The following is an 18,868-nucleotide window of genomic DNA, read 5'->3' as shown; positions in this document are numbered from 1 at the left end:
ACAGACGGGGTGAAGCATGAAGTACCCTCCATTTTATGCTTGTTGTCGAGGAGCCCTTTTCGGTAGATACGAATAAATAACATTGAGAGGAGAGCATTCAACGGCTGGGAACAAAACTACTAAATATTGGTGACCTATAGAAAGCCGTCAGTGCTCATCCAAAGATCTTGGTAGGGAGGCATGAACAGGTTCTTCAAGACATAAGTCATTAAGTGAGGAGGTTGCATTGTATAATTAGATCGTGAGAACTGTTAGTTAACTATGCTAGTTAAAAACTGTTACTTAATGGTGGTAGTAAAAGAACTATTAGTTAACAGTGCTTTACTACCCTGCCCTCTCTGCCATACCTATATTTTATCTGTGCTATGATTGTTGCATATGTTCTTTACTCGAGCAAGAAACACCACAATCTCAGCCTAATCAGATAACGGATACACTGTATTTTTCGGATGAGCACAAATATATTCTTGTTTAAAAGGAAAGTTGTGACACACCTCTCGCAGATGGTGCTTACTGGAATGATGTAATGCGGAACCAATAGCTGAGCTAGATTAGTATACGACAGTTTGAATGTATATTTATACAATAATATTAAATACCACAAGGCAAACATTTTTAAAATCTCTCAGGAGATAGATAAACCTTTACATGAAGCCCCTTCCACACTTTTTCAAATAACCACAGACATTAAAATCATTTATTTCTGCTCCTACGCATGTGCATTTAGTCAACAGGCGGAATCACCTGCACGTGCACAACTAGGCCAGGGGATAAGAATAAGAAAGGGCTGACACCAGTGCCAATGTCTAATGACAGCCGCTGTGCATTCACAAATGGCACATGGCTGACATTTATAGACCTCAGGCTCCTGTGGTGAGCCCCCTGTACACGGGAGTGCTTTACAGCGATATTCCAGGAAGCTGTAAGCATTCACACGAGAATAACCCACGCCCCATCCCTAATCCCCTGCGTAGCCTTTTTTATCTGATGGAATCAGCTGGGGCTGAGGCATCCTGCGTCCCACTGTAGGCGGAAGGCAGCAAACAAGATGTGACCGTGTATCGTCGAGCGCCGGAGGGGCAGGACCTACCTACCTATCTGTCGAGGTCTCCCATATTCTCATGGTCAGGCAACCATGTGGACTGCGGTGGGTCTATTCTGCTGCCTGGCATTAGGGGGTCTGCCTTGGGCAATCTGCTCCTGTCCCTCCCAGTGTGTCTGCACATTCCAAGGCCTGGGCGATGGGACCAAATCCAGGTACGTTTTTCCCATACAATACATAGACTCTAAAGAATAAGCATTTAATACAGATGTTATTATTCGTGTATAAAACAAAATGACGTGTAATGTAATGTTTTTTCCAACAATGTTATTTGTTTCCTTTGTTAATTATTTTGCAATCACTTTGCCCTGCAGCCTTATTCTCCACAGGATTAACTTCTGAGCACCGGGTAATCTGATTTCAGCAAAAGCAGCAGGCCGATGCTTGTGACACACAGGAGACAGGCAATGTAATTATCACCGGTGCAGCATTGCATTCGTCAGTTTTATACTGATATACGATACTAGCTGATGAAACTGAAGACGCTCGGCCATACTGCTCTAGAGAAACTAGTGCACCGTTTTTTTGAGAACAATATTATGGCGGGGGGAATTAACACACCAACAACGGGAAAGATAATTCAGATTGGTGCATTGAAAACTTAGTGAGGACATTAAGTAGTTGAAAAAGTAATACAAGCAGGCGTATTTGTCCTCATTGACTACTTCCCTTGAGAGATAGAAGATCATGAAGTACTAGGCAATGCAGACTCTAGAAGAGGGGCAACCCATTTAGGTCCTATCTATCCCAGATTTCCAGCATAAATGCTGATTGTGTGTATGAGGTCTATTTCGATGAATTAAGGGTACATTTACCTTTCTTAGACTGAAAACCTGGTTCTCTCCTGGACATAGGTTGCCCCCTGCCTCCAGCAGGACACGCAATAAATGACATTGGTAGTGCTGATTTTATTAGACCCAGCAGAGGACATAATAATAGGTAGATATATTAGAGCATCTAAAGAGATTCTTTCGAGCACAACCGGCCAGTTTTTTTCTATGAAAGTCACCACATAAATACTGTGGAAAAAGTCTGTCGGCATGATACCATTTAAAAGTAGATGGGATGCTATTTTATAAACCTGACATTTTTTTATTTTTTTTAAAGGAAAAACGCAACACATGGGTTGCAGCATAATGGTTTGAATAAGCATCTGCCTGCTCGTTGTTGCTATCTTTTACAATAAAATAAGTCGCTTGCTTTGCCAAAAGATGCAACAACACTGGCAACCATCCAATTCATTAACCTAATAAAGGTGCATCCGAGTAAGCTTTGTTTAAAGCCATTCAATGATTTCTATGTCCCGACTGTAGTTTTTTTTTTTTTCCATCATGTCATACACGCACCCATACTGGAGACACAAATCAGGAATAAGCCATGTAATAGTTATTCAAAGGTAAAATATAATAATTGACAGTTTCACAAATAAAGAACGATAGAAAGCCACGCTTGAAGTATTGAACAGTTGGAAACAAGGCCCACAAGCAGTAAAGTGTTTTTTCGCTCTTATTTATGAACTTTCTTGAACTCAGTTGGCTGTATGTCCAAGAGCACGGAGAATGCTAGTGTGGTGGCTGCTGGGATTCTTCAATTCATACAATTCACACTCTCTCCAAATATAGATCCCATTTTTGAGGCTGTATCAATGAAACTGCGGTGATACTCAGTAGTTCTGCCCCTGTTCTATACACTTTGCTCAACAATGTTATTTGAAGTGAAATTTGACTGATGACAAGGGTAACACACATTGGTAAGGCTAACGTGTCATGCTTTAATGTGCCAACTCATGTAAACAGTGTCATTGGTAAACTACTGACATGTTCTGCATATGCAAATTATGGTTACCCGAATGAATCCATATGTTATTGACTTTGCCAATACAGAGACAAAGTAGCAAAAACGGGGTGCCTTCTCTAGAAAACGATTGATGGAGGTAAACAAGTGAATGACACAAACAGCGTTATGATTGAGTAAACTTTTCAGATGTGAAATAGACCCTCAAGCATCGCAATAGGAGCACTTCCTGGAAAGCGAGTGATACACCAAATAGCCAATATCATGGTCGAGAGAGTAATACACCTCTGGTGAAGCTACACCCAGTGTTTGGCTATTTTAAAGTATTGCCAACAATGCATCCTGCAGACAACATTGCATTCATGACAGAACTAAAAATTATATTTACACTGGCTGTCCAGTGTGAAAATGACATTTAGCAGCAGCCTGAGGATGCAAAATGTGCGTTTAAAAGTAGTGTATAATTAGAAATAGCACACATCAACTGTTTTTCTATGCTGTTTCCAGCATGCTTTACTCCCTTGTATGGCTTAAATTCATTTGATTGACAGTTTTAGGGTTAAAACGACACATTACAGTACCCTCACCAACATCCAGTGGCCGGTGAGATAAACATGTAAGGAGAGAGAATAAACTGGAAGAGGTGGGAGGCGAGGAGGGAAGGTGGATGGGGGGCAGGTGTAAGAGTGACTGTCCTGGAAAAAGAGGGATGGGATATTCTCAAAACCATCCTCCATCAGAGCGTGCGATCGTTTCAGATCCTGCAGGAGGGAGCACTATCCAGTTTGCAGCTTCCACAGCTCATTCTGTTCAGTGTTCAGGTCGAGTGAGGCAAGGTATTAGCAAGTAGGTAGGGCGTGAGAGCTCCGGGAAGTCCCGGGCTAGAAATCGTAGACAAGGCCTCCAACTTGTATAAAATTGTGGTAGCTTGTGGTCATCGATTCCTGTTAGTTTCTCCATGCCAAGGAGTTCCCAGAGCTTATTCTGCCAATCCAGCTGCGTCGGTGTGTTAGCTGTGCCCCATTTGGACAAGATGACTTGCTTGGCTGCACAAAGCGGGAGAGAAATAGCCTACTGTGATCAGACAAGCCCCCCACCCATTTGCAATTGGCTTCCTGCCATGGCAGGGATGCTGCTTCCGGTAAAGCTGACAGAAAGCCTGGGTTCCCCAGTATAGGTGCCTGTGGTGATATGTGAGTAGATCATTTCTGTTTGAGCTGTATCTTGTCCCATGTTCCCATTGCTGGCCTTACTCTTGGGGAGATATAAATGCTTGCCAGCTGGTATGGCATAGGGAGCCATGGGGTTTTCAAAATGTGCATCCACGCCACTGCCTGCTCTATAAAGCATCAGTGTTTCTCAGTACAAGTCCTATTTGGTTCTACCATACATCTAAGTTGCATTGTCTGGTATTATTGATTCACGTGGGGAATGCCAGGCCACCCTCTGCCATAGAAAGATATGCCTTTTTTTTTGGCATACATGCCTTTTTACCCTCCCAGATGTAGCCTTCGAGTAAATATTGTAGCTTACCAATTTCATGGTCTGGAGGCTGCAGGGGCACATCTAGATGACATGGAGGGCCTGATTACGAGTACGGCAGTACTGGGATCTCCGTACCCATGGTGGTGGTCCGACAGCTGCATCCTTGGCAGTTCGCCCACCAGATTATGAGGAAGGTGGTCGGACCGACACAAGACTGCCGCAACTGCCAGTATCTTGGATCCCATAGCGGTGGTGGTAGGGAAAGCTGTAGCCAATTGCAGCAGTGCAGATGCCGGCACCGCCATGCTACTCACAACCTGCTTTTCCACCAAGTTTCTCAGGGCAGGGACCCAGCCATGAAAAGCTTGGCAGAAACAGGACCCTTGGGCAATTTTAAGCCATTTGGGCAGTGTGGCTGGGGGCACATGTAATCCCCTCTATGCCTGCACTGCTGGTGCAAACTGTTGCCATGCACAGCATTGAGCATGGCAACAGTGCGCCTGAGGTGCATCTGGCGCTGAACTGAGGCGGCGTGTGCTTCAGGCTCACCCTCTGAGCTGAAGCATGCTGCTGTAGTGACACCGCTGCAGACACTACCACCAGCCCGCTGGTAGTGTCATAATTTGGCAGTGGGAAGGTTGCTGACTGGGCGTAATACTCCCGACTGCCATATTGGCGGTCTGGCGGTCAGACCAGAGTATTTTCAGATAAAGGGTCATTTTGACTGCTGTCATCCTACCCAACCAAGAGATAAGGCCTCCCTTCCATGTCAGCACTGGTGGTGGAGAGTAGTGCAGCATAGTTACATTCTGCTGAATGTTCTAGTGTGGAGTGGATCTGTATGCCCTGACGTGTGACTCCTTGAGTCGCCCAGGGGATGGGAAAGAGATGATCTAGCTGGAGTTGGTGCTCTGTGGAATGGTGAGGTAAAGAACCTGTCATTTCTGAAGATTCACTTTAATACCAGCAGGCCTCCTGCATGAGTGGGGTGACAAAAGTGAAGGGCTGTGTAATAGCTACCATGACATTGTTAGCATGAAGAGCAAGCTTATGCTCTTGGTGTCCAATGGTGATGCCTTCTATAAGGGGGTTCCTGTGGATCCTTTCTACGAATGGCTCCATATAGAGGAGAAAAAGGAGTGAGGATAGAGGATATCCCTGTTTGGAACCACATGCTATGTTAAAGGATTGCAACATCATCTCATTAACTTTGACTGAGGCCTCAGGATCTTTGTAACTACATCATATCCAATGCTGGAACCTGGCTCCAGGCCCTGCCTTGGTCAGTACCAGTTGGAGATATGGCCAGCGCATCCAGTCAAACACCTTTTCGACGTTAACCGAGAGCAAGAGTGCAGGTATTCAGGAGTGGTGGGTTTTGTCTCAAAGATGTAGAAGACATTTAGGCCTGAACTTAAGAAAAGTGGTGCTGCATTCAATGCAGCGCCACTTTTCTTGTGCCCCTTAGTGCCCCCCTACCACCACCATGTGTGCGCCATATTTAATATATGCAAACCATTGCGCATGCAGGGTAGGGGCAATGGCATCAACATTGTTGGTGCTATTGACTCACTCTGCAGGATTAGCGCCAACATTTTGGCACTAATCCTGTGGAGTACATAGGGGCCGATTGAAAACAATGGTATGCCCCCTTTTAATGCCTACTCTCTGTAGGCATTAAAATCTCTTAGATTCCACTGTGCCATTTTTTGCGGCCTCCCTAATGGGGGAATGCCCTCCTTGCATATATTATGTCTGGTGCGGGCATAATGTGGCATAAGCGGTTACAAACTGGCACAATGCATGCATTGCACCACTTTGTAAATATGGCACAGCAAATTTGAACTTGTTGGGCCACATTAGGTTCATAAAAAATGACGCTAATGTGGCGCAAGGAGGCACTAGGTCCTCTTAAGTCTGAGCCTTTGTTTTGTCACTACAGCCCCTCTTAGGGATAAATCCGGTCTGATCAGGGCCAACCAGACACTGCATATAAGGATCCAGATGAGCCACTAGTGAAGATCTTGGCACTGACATATAATAATGAGATAGGGTGTTATGATGTTAAAGTATTGGATCCTTCCCAGACTTCGGGAGTTCTGTGATGCCTCCCTCATAGTGCCCATAAGTGAACCCAGTTATGCTGAAGGAGTTTTAAAGGCGGGCAAGAAGTGAATTTGGACAGCAAACGTTTTCTAAAGATCATATGTGTAGCCGTCCTGGCTTGGGGCAGCTTTGCCTGGTTGCAGGCAGGCAATAGCTGAAAGTACCTCAGCTGGGTGGATATCACTGTCCAGGTGGACGGCATCATTTTTGGGGATGTATTCCATAGGTGCATGCAGTAGATATGCCTCAGCTTCCCCAGGTTAAGTGCTTCCACTGAGTAAAAGGTAGAATAAAAGTGTTCAAACTCCTGGGCTATTTATGCATCCTCATACAATCTATAGCCCTGTGACCCTTCAATTTCTGGTATTCTCTGTTTGAGCACCTGAGCACACAGTCGATGTGCCAGGAGGTACCCTGCCTTATTACACCCTGCTTAATATTTTTGTTTAGTGAGAAGAAGCGCGTATTTCACCTTATCCACATCTGGGCATATTTATACTCTGTTTGTGCTGAATGTGCATCAAAAAGTTTGACGCACATTCGGTGGAAACCTTGCCCCATATTTATACTTTGACACCTGACCCCGCGGACGTCAAAAACCCTCTGTGTGCCTCATTTTTTGGATGCGGGAAACCACCTTGCGTTAATGACATGCAAGGTAAGCTTTCCTGTCCCAAAAATGACTTTAAGGCCTGTGCGCCTTATTTATACTCCTGCATCATTTTGACGCACAGGGGGGGGCAGGCATTAAAAAACGGCGCCCAGCCTGATGTGAGCCGTTTTTTCACGCCTGGGTGAGGGCAGGCGTTAAGCGACCTGTGGGCTCCCTTCCATGTTCTCTGACCATGAAAGCAGTCCAGATGTGCCCTTCCCTGACCCCAGGGACACCCCCTGCCACCCCCACCCACCCCTGGATGGGGGGGGGGACCCATCCCAGGTAAGTACAGGTAAGTTGAGGTAAGTATTTTCTTTTTTTTTTATAAGTGGCAAAGGGGGCTTAATTTGGGCCCCCTTACATGCCACTGTGCCCAATGACCATGCCCAGGGGACAGAAGTCCCCTGGTCATGGCCATTGGGCAGCGGGGCATGACTCCTGTCTTTGCTAAGACAGGAGTCATTTCAATGGGGTTTGTGCATCAAAAAATGGCGTAAGTCCGGTTTGAGCTATGATTTTTGCCTCAAACCTGACTTGCACCATTTTTTGATGCACAACCCCCATTTTCCCCTACGCCGACACTGCCTGGTTAGAGTATTTTTTTTTTACTCTGACCAGCCCGCAGCGCCGGCTAACGTCAATCCTTAAATAAGGCACCCGCATGGTGCTTAGGAATGGCATTAGCCAGCTGTAAAGTTTTTGACGCAAACCAGCACCGGCTCTGGTTTGCGCCAAAAAGTATAAATATGGAACCTAGGGTATTAAGCTGCTTTTGGGCTATCATGTGTTGGCACCGCTCTTAATGGGAACCAGATTGTTTTTGAGCCCCTTCTAATTCCTTCATCTACCCCTTTAATCTGAGTCATTTGTCCTTTCTGTCCCTGTTGAGTCATGCAGCTATAGCACTGAAACTGCCTCATAGTGCTGCTTTCAGTGTATCCCATAAGAGGGCAACAGGAGTGTGTAATGCATCATTGGTGCTAAGGAAGGTGGTAATTGTATCCTTAATTTTGGTTAGTGTCAAATCGTATATCTGTAGTTTGTGGTTAAGGTGCCGTGTATGAGGGTGTGATCTAGGGCCTGTCTTTACCCATTTTTAAAGAGTATTTTCAACATGGCATTTCATCGACTTTTGGAGTGTTGGAATCATCCAGGAAAAAAATCTGATGTGTGGTGCTCCCAAGTTATTTGTAATCGCAGTGGTCCTGTGACACCAGTCACTGGCCCCCATCAGAATAAATGGGCCACTCATGAGGAGACCCAAAGAACGAACAAGGAGTAAAACTTTTAAAATAGTAAATCAATTCTCTATCATTCCTTATCTCTTTATCCTGTGGGTGCCACCTACAGGACCACACATTTCACCCTGCTCACAGAATTCCAAGAATCATTGTCACCGAATCTAGATCTGCCGCTTTTCCATGCACAGAATGCAGAAACTGTTCCAGATGGTTGGACTATTTGGGCGCCTTGATTGATAAGGGCGGTGGAATGCATGTTCCCATTTGAGTGTCTAGGATACATGAGAATAACTATTCCTCAGGTTGGGAAAAGAAAAAAACATCTAAACCCTGCTGGTGTTTTGAAATATTTGCACTGATTTTCCAGCGTAAATAGACTTTTGAACCTTATACCAACAAGTTGATGCAAGTAGTGCAGTTTGATTTGGAACAAACCCCTAAACTCTGTCATTCGGTTCCTTTTGGCTCGATGGCTTAGTGAGTTAAGCCTATGACATTAAGAAGAGTTAAGTCATGAGTTTGAATCCCAGGAAGACTGGCTTTCTTCTTCCCTTATTAGGCCAGTAATTAAAGTATCAATACATTGTATAATACTAACAGTTGATTTTTAGAAGTGGTACAAATGGGGTATATTACGTGCTATATTTTAGAAATATGTGTTAGTGTGTAGAGAAAGCGATTCCACATGCAGAAATGTTTTCATTGTGGAGGCAAAAAAATGGGAGTGGGAATAATGTTCAAGGGTGCGTCTCCACAAACATATGCCTGTATATTCTCTGCCGTGCAATCAATCCATTACACCTTCCAATGTCAGTAGATGCAAAGCTTTGCTATACATTCATTTAAGAAACATGCCTCCTTTCCACAAAATGTGCACAAACAAGTAAGAAAAGTAATAACAAAAATCCAAATTAAAAAAGTATCCAAAATGGCAATAACCTTGCAAATATTAAAACGTACCATGACCTTGCCATTGAATGGACCACGTTGTTTCTCATTAAACTGTCATTGCAACGCAGCTTTCTGCTGTGAAGCTTGTACAGAAATATAAGGGAATTCAAGACATCCACAGTTTCCATGGACTAAGGGGTAGGGCACTCCTGATCGATTACCTTCTGAGTGTACTGGAGCACCCAACAACGAATTATTTGATAGGGTTTCAAGACAGAGAAATAAACGAAAGTCAGCAAGTACAATAATGAAAATATAGGAACTACAGTTTTCCAACAATTCTGGTATTACCCACTGAAGCCGCTACGGACAGTCATAGTTATGATCATTCAAAACTGCTGTTTTGCAGACTCAATAAAGTCATCAATTTGAATATTGCTACACAGTAGTCACTGTGGGAAGCCCTACGATTCGAAAAAGTGTCGTTATGGAATTTGTGACAATCTTAATGTACCCTAGCAGAGATACACTAAAGGAAGCAATGGAATGACCGACTTGATAATGTAATTTGTGCAGCGCACACCGGAACACCTGAAATAAAAAATGCTTTTATTTGACACTCCCACATCTTAACCAGACCAGTTTACGAAAACGTAATTTTCCAAACATGAAATTCTTAAATTGCACATCAAAACCTGTCCTACTGATATCTCATAGTTTTAAAATCCCTTTGCTTCAGGCAATTACAGAACAGCCTTTTACTGTTCTGAAAAGCATTGTTCAATGAGTCCATTGTTCCTGTACAGTTATAAAAGGCACTGACTAGATAATCAGTAAAGAACTAGTAAGTTACTGGCACACGGCTGTCTGGTATTTCAACTGATGCTAATATTTACTATTAGAAGAAAAAGGTTTTTTCCTCAAAGGTATTTTCAGTCATAAATGTACACCAACAGCCACAAATTTCTCATATATGTTTGTGGGCATTCTCAAACTCTAATATGATCCGTTTCCATCCCGGAAATGGTTAGAAAAATTATTTTACGAAAGGCTAACGTATATTCTCTTTACAGTAATGGAAATGTGAAAAGACAACTCACATATTTCATGGGCAACATGTTTAACTAAATAAGAAAAATGTGTGCATTTGAAGATCAGGTACAATTCCCCGCATACTGAAATATATGGACTGTGGATTTGCGCACAGAATGAATGCTACCTGACATTCATACTATTACACCTAAAAACCAGCATCTTGTGTAGCTTTTCAGGCATACTTCTTGGGAAGTTTTGTGAATCGAAAAAACATATAAAAGTACATCCAGGCAGAGGTGTAAATCTCTACTGGTACGTTTAGATTTTGTTGTTGATCGGGCCGTATATTTGTGCTTAAAGATTTTGGTTCAACATAGAAGTGTGGCTGTGAGAAATGCCCTGTTATCACAAGTCCTATTAATTTTGATTGTCTAATGAGCGTATTGTTCAGACTTAAGTTTTTGTGGCCACATAAACTTATTTTGTATAAGTTACATGAAATACCAGGTGTGTACTGCTAAATCTATAATTTCACCATTCCATCACCACTGTCAGTGCAGAAATTATTTGGATCGGGTTATTTCAGCACACTCCAAGAAACAAATTAGCCAGGCCAAAGGGAAGTCGCTCACCGATACCGTCTGAACGAGTAAGGGTTCAATAATTGATAAGCACAGAAAGTTCTGAGCACTCAAAGTTCGGTAGAGAATCTATGTCCAACTCAACAGCTCGTGAATTTTCCAATAACTTTATTTCTGATCCATATAGTTCATACAGCGTCGATATATTAGCAATAACAGCCTTATTTCAGATCCACTATGTGGTTTTTGCAGCATCGATATATTTATAAAAACAGTATGCCACTGACATCCTTGCAGAAATACACTGCTCTGGGGGTGGTGGGCAGAGAGGTGCTCCCGATGCGAAGATGAGATGTCCCACAAGGCCAGTGCAGATGTATAATATCCCCTCATTAGAACTATTAGTAACCTTCCCATTTGGGTGAGTTAGCACTGAGTTGGGTGGCTCACTGTCTGAGTCAATCTCCTGTGACCCACTCACCTATCCTTCAACTGAGGGTACTATATGTGTGGTCATACCAGAGATTGATAAAGGCTTGATTTAAAATATAAAAATGTCTTCCTGTGCATGATCAATATGGTGGTTCATCTTTCGTTCTAAGTAGTGGTAACCGTAACTTGAAGGACTTTGGGCCATATGTACGAACACATTTTCCCATAGAGACAGAACGGGTAAAAACATTTGAGACATCTGGCTCTTTGTTATGTCTGGAATGTGTCAGTGAAAGAAGCAAAAACAGGCCTTGCTTAAGTGCTTAAGGTGAATGCAACATTGCCTATATTCCAAGGTAAGGCGGATAAGATCTTTGATGCTGCTTTAAAGAAATTGTATGATGGCTATAATCTATTGTTGCTATTTTCTCTGCCATTATATGGGCCTAAGGTGCGACCTGACATCCCTTGATATGATGTTCCATCAAACTTTTTATCTTCGCCCCCTTACTTTGCTTAATTCATTTTTGTTGGCATTAGGACTCTGTGCACATTACCCCTGCTAACAGGTGCTAAAGTGCTTGTGTTCTCTCCTTCAAAACTTGGTAAAATTTGCCTACCTATGCTTGTAAGTACCTATTAAATGGTACTGCCTGTACCCGGGACCTGTAAGTTATGTGTTTCTAGTGGGACGCAGAACATATTGTACACCCCCCCATGGTTGAGGCCTGTAGTGCAGTTTTAAACTGCCATTTCAACTGGGGAAAATAAACCTTTTGCCAGACTTATTCCTTTCCTTTTAAAACTTATAAGTCGTCCCTAAGGTAGGCCCTAAACACCACAAGGGCAAGTGCATAGTATTTAAAAGGTAGGACTTATTTGTTTACCTTTTACGTGTTCTGGCAGAGAAAAACTCCTGAATTCAATTTTTCACTGTTGTAAGGCATGTCCCTTCCATGGACTAACACTGAGGCACCTTATTACATTTCCTGAGTCCTAACCTTAGACTGTGAGCAGCTAGAGAAATGCTTTTTACATTCAAATGCATTGGAATTTGAAATCATCTTTAACTGTAAAGCTGAATTTTAAGTTACAATTTTGAAAATGCCACTTTTAGAAAGTTGGCATTTTCTCATCCAAACCAATTATGATTTCTGCCAGTATCCTGAGTAAGTTGCCTGTGAATGGTTCTGCTGTTAGGGTTTGTGTATTGCTTCCAAAGGAAACCTGTTTGTGAGGGTCTTCCTGACATCATGACTAGCGCCAAGCTGCCCTCTGCCCTGATTATATTTCAAAGAGAGTAAGGAGAAGAACTGAGCAGAACCTGTTTTTGGGGTAGGTCAGGGAATTCTCCTGCACAAAGGCTAGCATCAGGTATAAAAAAATAGGAGGGCCAGAACCACTCTTCAGAACACTCCTAGACCAGTGGAACATTCAGAAGAAGGGTTGTGATGCTGCTTAAAGGACTGCCCTGATGCTGGAAGGGCGATTTTTCAGAAGAAGGAAGATTGGACCTGCTTGCCTTGATTCTAGGATACCCAGATTGACTCCAAAGGCCAGTTGGCTCATTTCCTGTGTGAGTTACAAGGACACAAAAAGTTTACAGAGGCCTCACTGCAACTGCCCAGCTGACCAGCACCATATGGACCTGCATGGAAATGCTTGAACCCTGCTGCTGACCTTTGCTGAAGTCAGTCTGATCCACACAAGGTACCTGCATGAATGGCATGGACCCATGGCTGGCATTGGTGATAGGTCCTTCTGAAGAAAAGTTGAAAGCCCCAAAGTTTGGTCAGTGACAGTCTGCGGAGACTGGCAACATGAGACCTCATGCCAACAGTGACTGTCCTTGACAATCAACCACCAGGAAGCTAAAGTTACAACTAGCTATTTGCGCTTCAGCAACAACAGCCCGCAAGACCCTACCTGGTCCCCGAATTTGACCTTCACTTCATCACTGTTGTCCTGAACTTGTGACTTTCCCCAGTCTAACTGCAAGAGGCGCTGTGTGCTTCTTGCTGTTATAGTTACCTAAAAGTTTGAAAATGAATAGCTACTGATTGGATTGTTGTTATTCCGTTATCATTTCATTTATTACATTTTACTCTATTTTCCTACGTTGTTTTGGGATTTCTCTTGTGTTCTGTTTCCACTATAATACTGTTTGTGTGCTGCATACATACTTTACACATTGCCTCTGATATAAGCCTGACTGCTTTTGTGCCAAGGTACCAGAGGATTAAGCACAGGTAATTTAGTGACTTGTGTGGGTTACCCTGAGAAGGATTGAGGTTGTTGCTTGAGCGGGGCTTCTACCCCTCTCAACAAATGACTCAATGCCTTATAGATTGGTTTGGGATTTTTACTGAATGACTGTGTTAGGTTGTTTTGTTGTATGTGGTTGCACATTATTTGTTTAGATTTCTTTGCTAAAAACCTTGTTTACAATAGTAAGCATTGTTTAATGTCAAAGCAAGATTAATTTGATCCTGAAAATATCTTTGTAGGGTGTCATGCCGTATGGGCCTGTATATCATGTGTATAGATCTGTGTTCTAACTTCACCTTTTTTTGTTGAGGCGAGTGGTCGGTTGACCATTGCCTGATTTGTACTGATTGTTTTCTAGAATGGCATGAAAAGACGACTAGCCTATACCCAGATATAATGCCATGTTGTGCATGTAAAGAATAGTCTGTTTACTCTAAATTTATCTTAATAGTTAAAGGGTTTGGTATTTTGGTAGCACTTTCTCAAATATGTAGCATTTCCGAATCCCTCGGTCGTAGCTTTTTCTGAATCCCGAACAATGCTTGGTAGTAACTGCATACGCAATAAAAACAAATCTTGTGGAGTGTAGTATTTACTGTGCGGGATATTATCACACCATTTTAAGGTTCAGACTTCGGGAGTGTAAATAACTTGTTAATATTCATGTGATCAATACAGTTTGCCTGCATCGAACGCTAATGGTTTTCCCCGACAGAAGTTAGGCCGCCGAACTTCAGCGGATGGATGCCATATGTTGCACTCACACTCATTATTTCCTGTCCTCCAAAATTTGTGTCAGAGATCTCCAATAGACAACATAAAGTATATGGTTAAACTGTTAAGCAGCAGAAGTAGAACACTCCTTCAGACGGCTTTCAGGTTACTATTGCATACTTCTTCAAGTTGAGTCATCTAATGTTGATGTACAGGCACACACACCACTGTGATTCCCCTAAGAGTTCAGATTCTCACCAGTGAAGTTTTGACAAGGATTGGTGTTCACAATAGTTAAAGAGTTGTGGTTGACCATAATGTTTTTTTGTCAACGCCTGGATGGAACCAGTGAAGCCACTAGAACCCCACATCTATCATTTGTTGAAGGGCTTTGTTTTGCAGAATATTTATTGGAGATTTGTCTTCCCTGAGATCTTGCAATTGTACTTTGTGCCTTAGTGACACCCCCTTTCCCATCTGCTTTGGATACCCTCATTGATCTATTACTTTCTATTTTCATTTTTTTCTGGTGCCAACAACATCAATTAGATATTTGAGGGACCTGGCAGTTCAGTTTGTAGGCTTCCACTTTTGCTAACTCTACTGGTACAATCGTGGAGCCATGTTGGAGTAGGAAGCACAACACAATGCCAATCAAGTGAACACCTGCACACTGGTAGCTCTATGGATCTTGTCGAACCTAGTACTAGGTATTTTTCTTATTTATCTGCACATCTAAATTAGACATATTTAGGCCAGTGTTATGTTGTGCAAAGAGTGTGGTATAGTGAAACAGCTTTTTTTAGTTTCTGCATGGTTTTTGATGTAAACACATGCAAGGGACATCACAGATCTTATTATAAAAAGACAGTTATTCATAATTAAAGAGCTACATATTTTTTTACCCTACACCTGTATGGTGGGCACACAGGCGGCAATGTGCTCTGGTAGATTTCAGAGAAAACTAATGGGCCATGAATGTCAGCAAATATGCAATTACGCATGTTGTCTACAGCAAGGTAGCTATTACACATGTCGTACAGAAAAAATAAAATAAAACACATTGTTAATGTGTAGTATGTGCTAGAACATTGATTATTTCACTAATAGCTCCTTGTTTTTCTCTAAAAACAGAGTTGTGCTTTGCAATGACCATGAGATGACTTTAACACCAGTGAATATTCCAGTGGACACTGTCAAGCTCCGGATTGAAAAAACAGCCATTCGGCGGGTGCCTGGTGAAGCGTTCCACCTTTTATCCAACCTAAGGTTCCTCTGGATGCCCTATAATTCTGTGGTCAGCCTCAGTCTCATCACCTTCCGAGGACTACGCAGGTTACAGGAGCTCCGGCTGGATGGGAATGACCTCGTCACATTTCCCTGGGAATCTCTAAGTGACATGCCTCAGCTCAGGCTGCTGAACTTGCACAACAACCAGTTGTCTTCTGTCCCCAAGGAGGCAGCTCAGTACATAAAGAACATCAGCTTTCTGGATCTCTCCAGCAATAAACTAATGACACTTCCTCAAGAGTTGATTAAAACTTGGATGAACCTTCCGTCAGCTCCTTACATCATGAACGACCGATCTAAACTAATTTTAGGTAAGAGGAATATTGTTGATAAGTTACTAAATGGTTAGAGTGCATGCTGTTTTTGATTTTGGTATCACATGAGTTCTATAGAGCTGTGGTCGTAGGAAATCAGAAGCCCTGAAATGGTGCAAGGAGAAAATTGCTGCACAGAATTTAAGGGAATCTTGTAAATACCCAGAGTGTAATCTCTCTGTAGAACATCAGGGCACCTGTTATAAGCGAGAAAAAATATTTCCAACAAGCAGTTACTTTCCATGACATAGAACACACCCCATGCATGGAAAAAACTATCTACTTAGAGTTAAATTTGCCTATGTAGGTAGCAGACTGGTTTTGGTTTTGTCTCCACATATGTTTAGTTTTAGACTATTTTGTTTGCCTGAGTGTAAGGGGGTTTAAATCCACATTGGGCTCAACTACCTGTTCAATTAAGATTTTTCTGGAATGGGAAAATCGAGAGTAGCATATGTATGAAAGAGGGAGGAGTGCCTTAGTAAATCAGCTACTCTTGTTATTTATGCTAGGCGGGAGTCAATAAACAATGACAAAGCAATAGCCTTAAACATGCAATATTGATGCATGCCATTGGCTTAAAGTGAGAGAGAAAAAACATAGGGTAAACACTGCAACCTAGGTGATCTTTAACGTATCATTTGATTTCTTTCGGATCCGAACGGTGTGTCTTACAAAAAGCTTCATGAAGGTCATGAATACAAATAAGGAACATTACATGAGAATAGACACAGCAAGGCTAAATATGAAATTACTCATACAATTATCAATCATGAAGAAATTCTACAATATGAAAAATAAAAAATTAAATAAAAGTGCTTTCCTGGTTGTTTCATGTAGTGTAAAACAACAATGAAAAGCAGACTGATCACTGCTGCTTATATCTAATGTTTAGTCTGGACAAAAAGTATCTGTATCTTTAAAGAGTTGTGTCCTATTGGGCAATTTCAAGGCATAAGACACTATATTATAAGCAGTTTAAAAATGGCAACGTTTAGGTTTTTTAGTCTCGGGTGAGTGACATTCGCGTAATTTGCTTTTGTAAAATTATGCAAATACTAAATACAATTCTGTGAAGTTGTGCTAAATACAAACCTGTCATTTAGCATTATATTTTGGAGCAGAATGATAATTTGCATCTATTTTGGGCATGAGAATGCAAATCACCAAAAAAATGCTTAAAGTCCACAACATTTTGGTTGTTCGCGTTGTTCCCATCAACATGTGCTAACATTTTGCTGAGACATTTTGAAGGAATTCGACATAACAAGTGTAGTGTGACGTTTGTGAGACCTTGCAGGTGAAACAGAAATTTCAGCCGCACTTTGTTTCAACTTTTGGACAAAAATAACTTGCATCGGGTATTCTAAGGGGAAGTCTGTCTATCACATTTTGGTGTAGCACCTTTAGTATAGGGTTGTAGCTGATGAGGAAAAATGCATTTCAACAAATGACAACACCCTAACCCAGTAGGAAAGCCAATATGGGCCCACCATAGTCTAAATATAAGGCTGTGGGAAATAAATCCAATTATCCTCACAACCTAAAATACACCAGAGCAACCTTCAGTATTAACAGTTGTCAACTAGTATGGTTAAATACGTATACAATGTGGTATGAGGGACGTCATTATTCCTGCAAAAACGCGATAAATAGTGATAAATATCCCACATGTAGAGGTATGTTTATTCCATGAACTTTCAAAGGTCACCTGACTGGTTTCTACTTTTAGCTCGTGAAAGCAGAAGATATTTGCATTCACAACATTCAGCACTATTGCATCATGTTTGCATCACATGCTAATATTTAACATGGATCTGCCGAGCTCAGCATTACTGTAAAGTCGGAAACCAAGGAGCACCAAGTATAATTTATTCTAAGTTAAAGCACCAATGTACAGCATACAAGGACACGTCCTATCTTGGCCCTCCCACTCGAGCAACTGCTCACTGTTTCAAGATATAGGAAAATAGTACACCAAAGGGCGCATGCTGAAGGAATTAAAGGAACCATACAAGTGTAAACACACACAATAATATACAAAGGTTACATTGTGACCTACATCGTATACAATAGTAAAGATAGTTATACATAAGTAAACTTTACACATCTTCCCCACTTAATGAGTTCCAAAATAAAAACTGATAAAAAATCTACTCATGGCTTCAAAGTACATCTGTGTCACACACAAAATCCAACATTCACTTGATCCTAGCTAGCACTTACCCTTCTATTATGACCTTCCTTCTCCTTTCAATTGTCATTCAAACTTCCAATTGAACACTTGTCACCTTCATAATTACTATCCCCAACAGGTACATTTGCTGCTTTAGCTATCTCTGCTTCAGTCACCATCACTGAATATTCACCCTCCTTTTGCAAATCCATCTCATTTAACAGTTCCCGTCTCACTGTTGCGGTACTATTGATCTCACTGCTCACTTCCACATCCTGATTTTTCATGACAGGATTGAAATGCAACTCTTCACCCAAGCTCCTGGAGGTCCTTTCGTACAATCTACTGTCCCCTTTTAGATCAGCAATTCTGCTTAGGTTCCATACCTTTCCATCGCTCAAAAGGACAGCATTGTGTAAGACTTTAGACACTTGCAATGGTTCAGATAATTACCTTCACCTTTCACCTTCGTAGTTTTTTAACCTTCTCCCACATACCCTCACTCATCTCTACATTCTATGTTCAGAAAGTTGACTTTCACCTTTCACCGCTGTGTTTTATTTACCCTCACCCGAATACCCTCACACATCTCTACATTCTCAAAAAAGCAGCCCTTGCGGTCAAATGTTTCTTTGTGCTCCCAATGTTTATCAATCGTTCTTTTACATACCTGTTCAATAGGCACATTCAAATCAGATGCCTGCAGTAACCATTCAGGATTGCACTTTGTTCTTGCCCCCTTCCTATTATTACCTTAAAAGGAGATCCTCCCCAGACTTCAGGA

At 42.0% G+C, this 18,868-nt stretch overlaps 1 protein-coding gene across 1 annotated transcript in view; it reads left to right on the top strand.

The window, feature by feature from the left end:
- Nucleotides 1-1,034: 1,034 nt before the first annotated feature.
- Nucleotides 1,035-18,868, top strand: part of LRIT1 (leucine rich repeat, Ig-like and transmembrane domains 1) — a 68,071-nt gene continuing 50,237 nt past the window's right edge. The window contains exons 1-2 of the mRNA XM_069240659.1: nucleotides 1,035-1,257; nucleotides 15,439-15,905. Of these exons, the coding sequence (XP_069096760.1) occupies nucleotides 1,136-1,257; nucleotides 15,439-15,905 (589 nt within the window). The 5' untranslated portion in view covers nucleotides 1,035-1,135. The remainder of the gene's footprint in view (nucleotides 1,258-15,438; nucleotides 15,906-18,868) is intronic.

Source organism: Pleurodeles waltl, chromosome 6, assembly GCF_031143425.1.
Source record: "Pleurodeles waltl isolate 20211129_DDA chromosome 6, aPleWal1.hap1.20221129, whole genome shotgun sequence".
NCBI classification, from domain to species: Eukaryota; Metazoa; Chordata; class Amphibia; order Caudata; family Salamandridae; genus Pleurodeles; species Pleurodeles waltl.
Note: the sequence above shows the minus strand (reverse complement) of the source record. Positions and strands in the feature narration are given on the sequence as shown.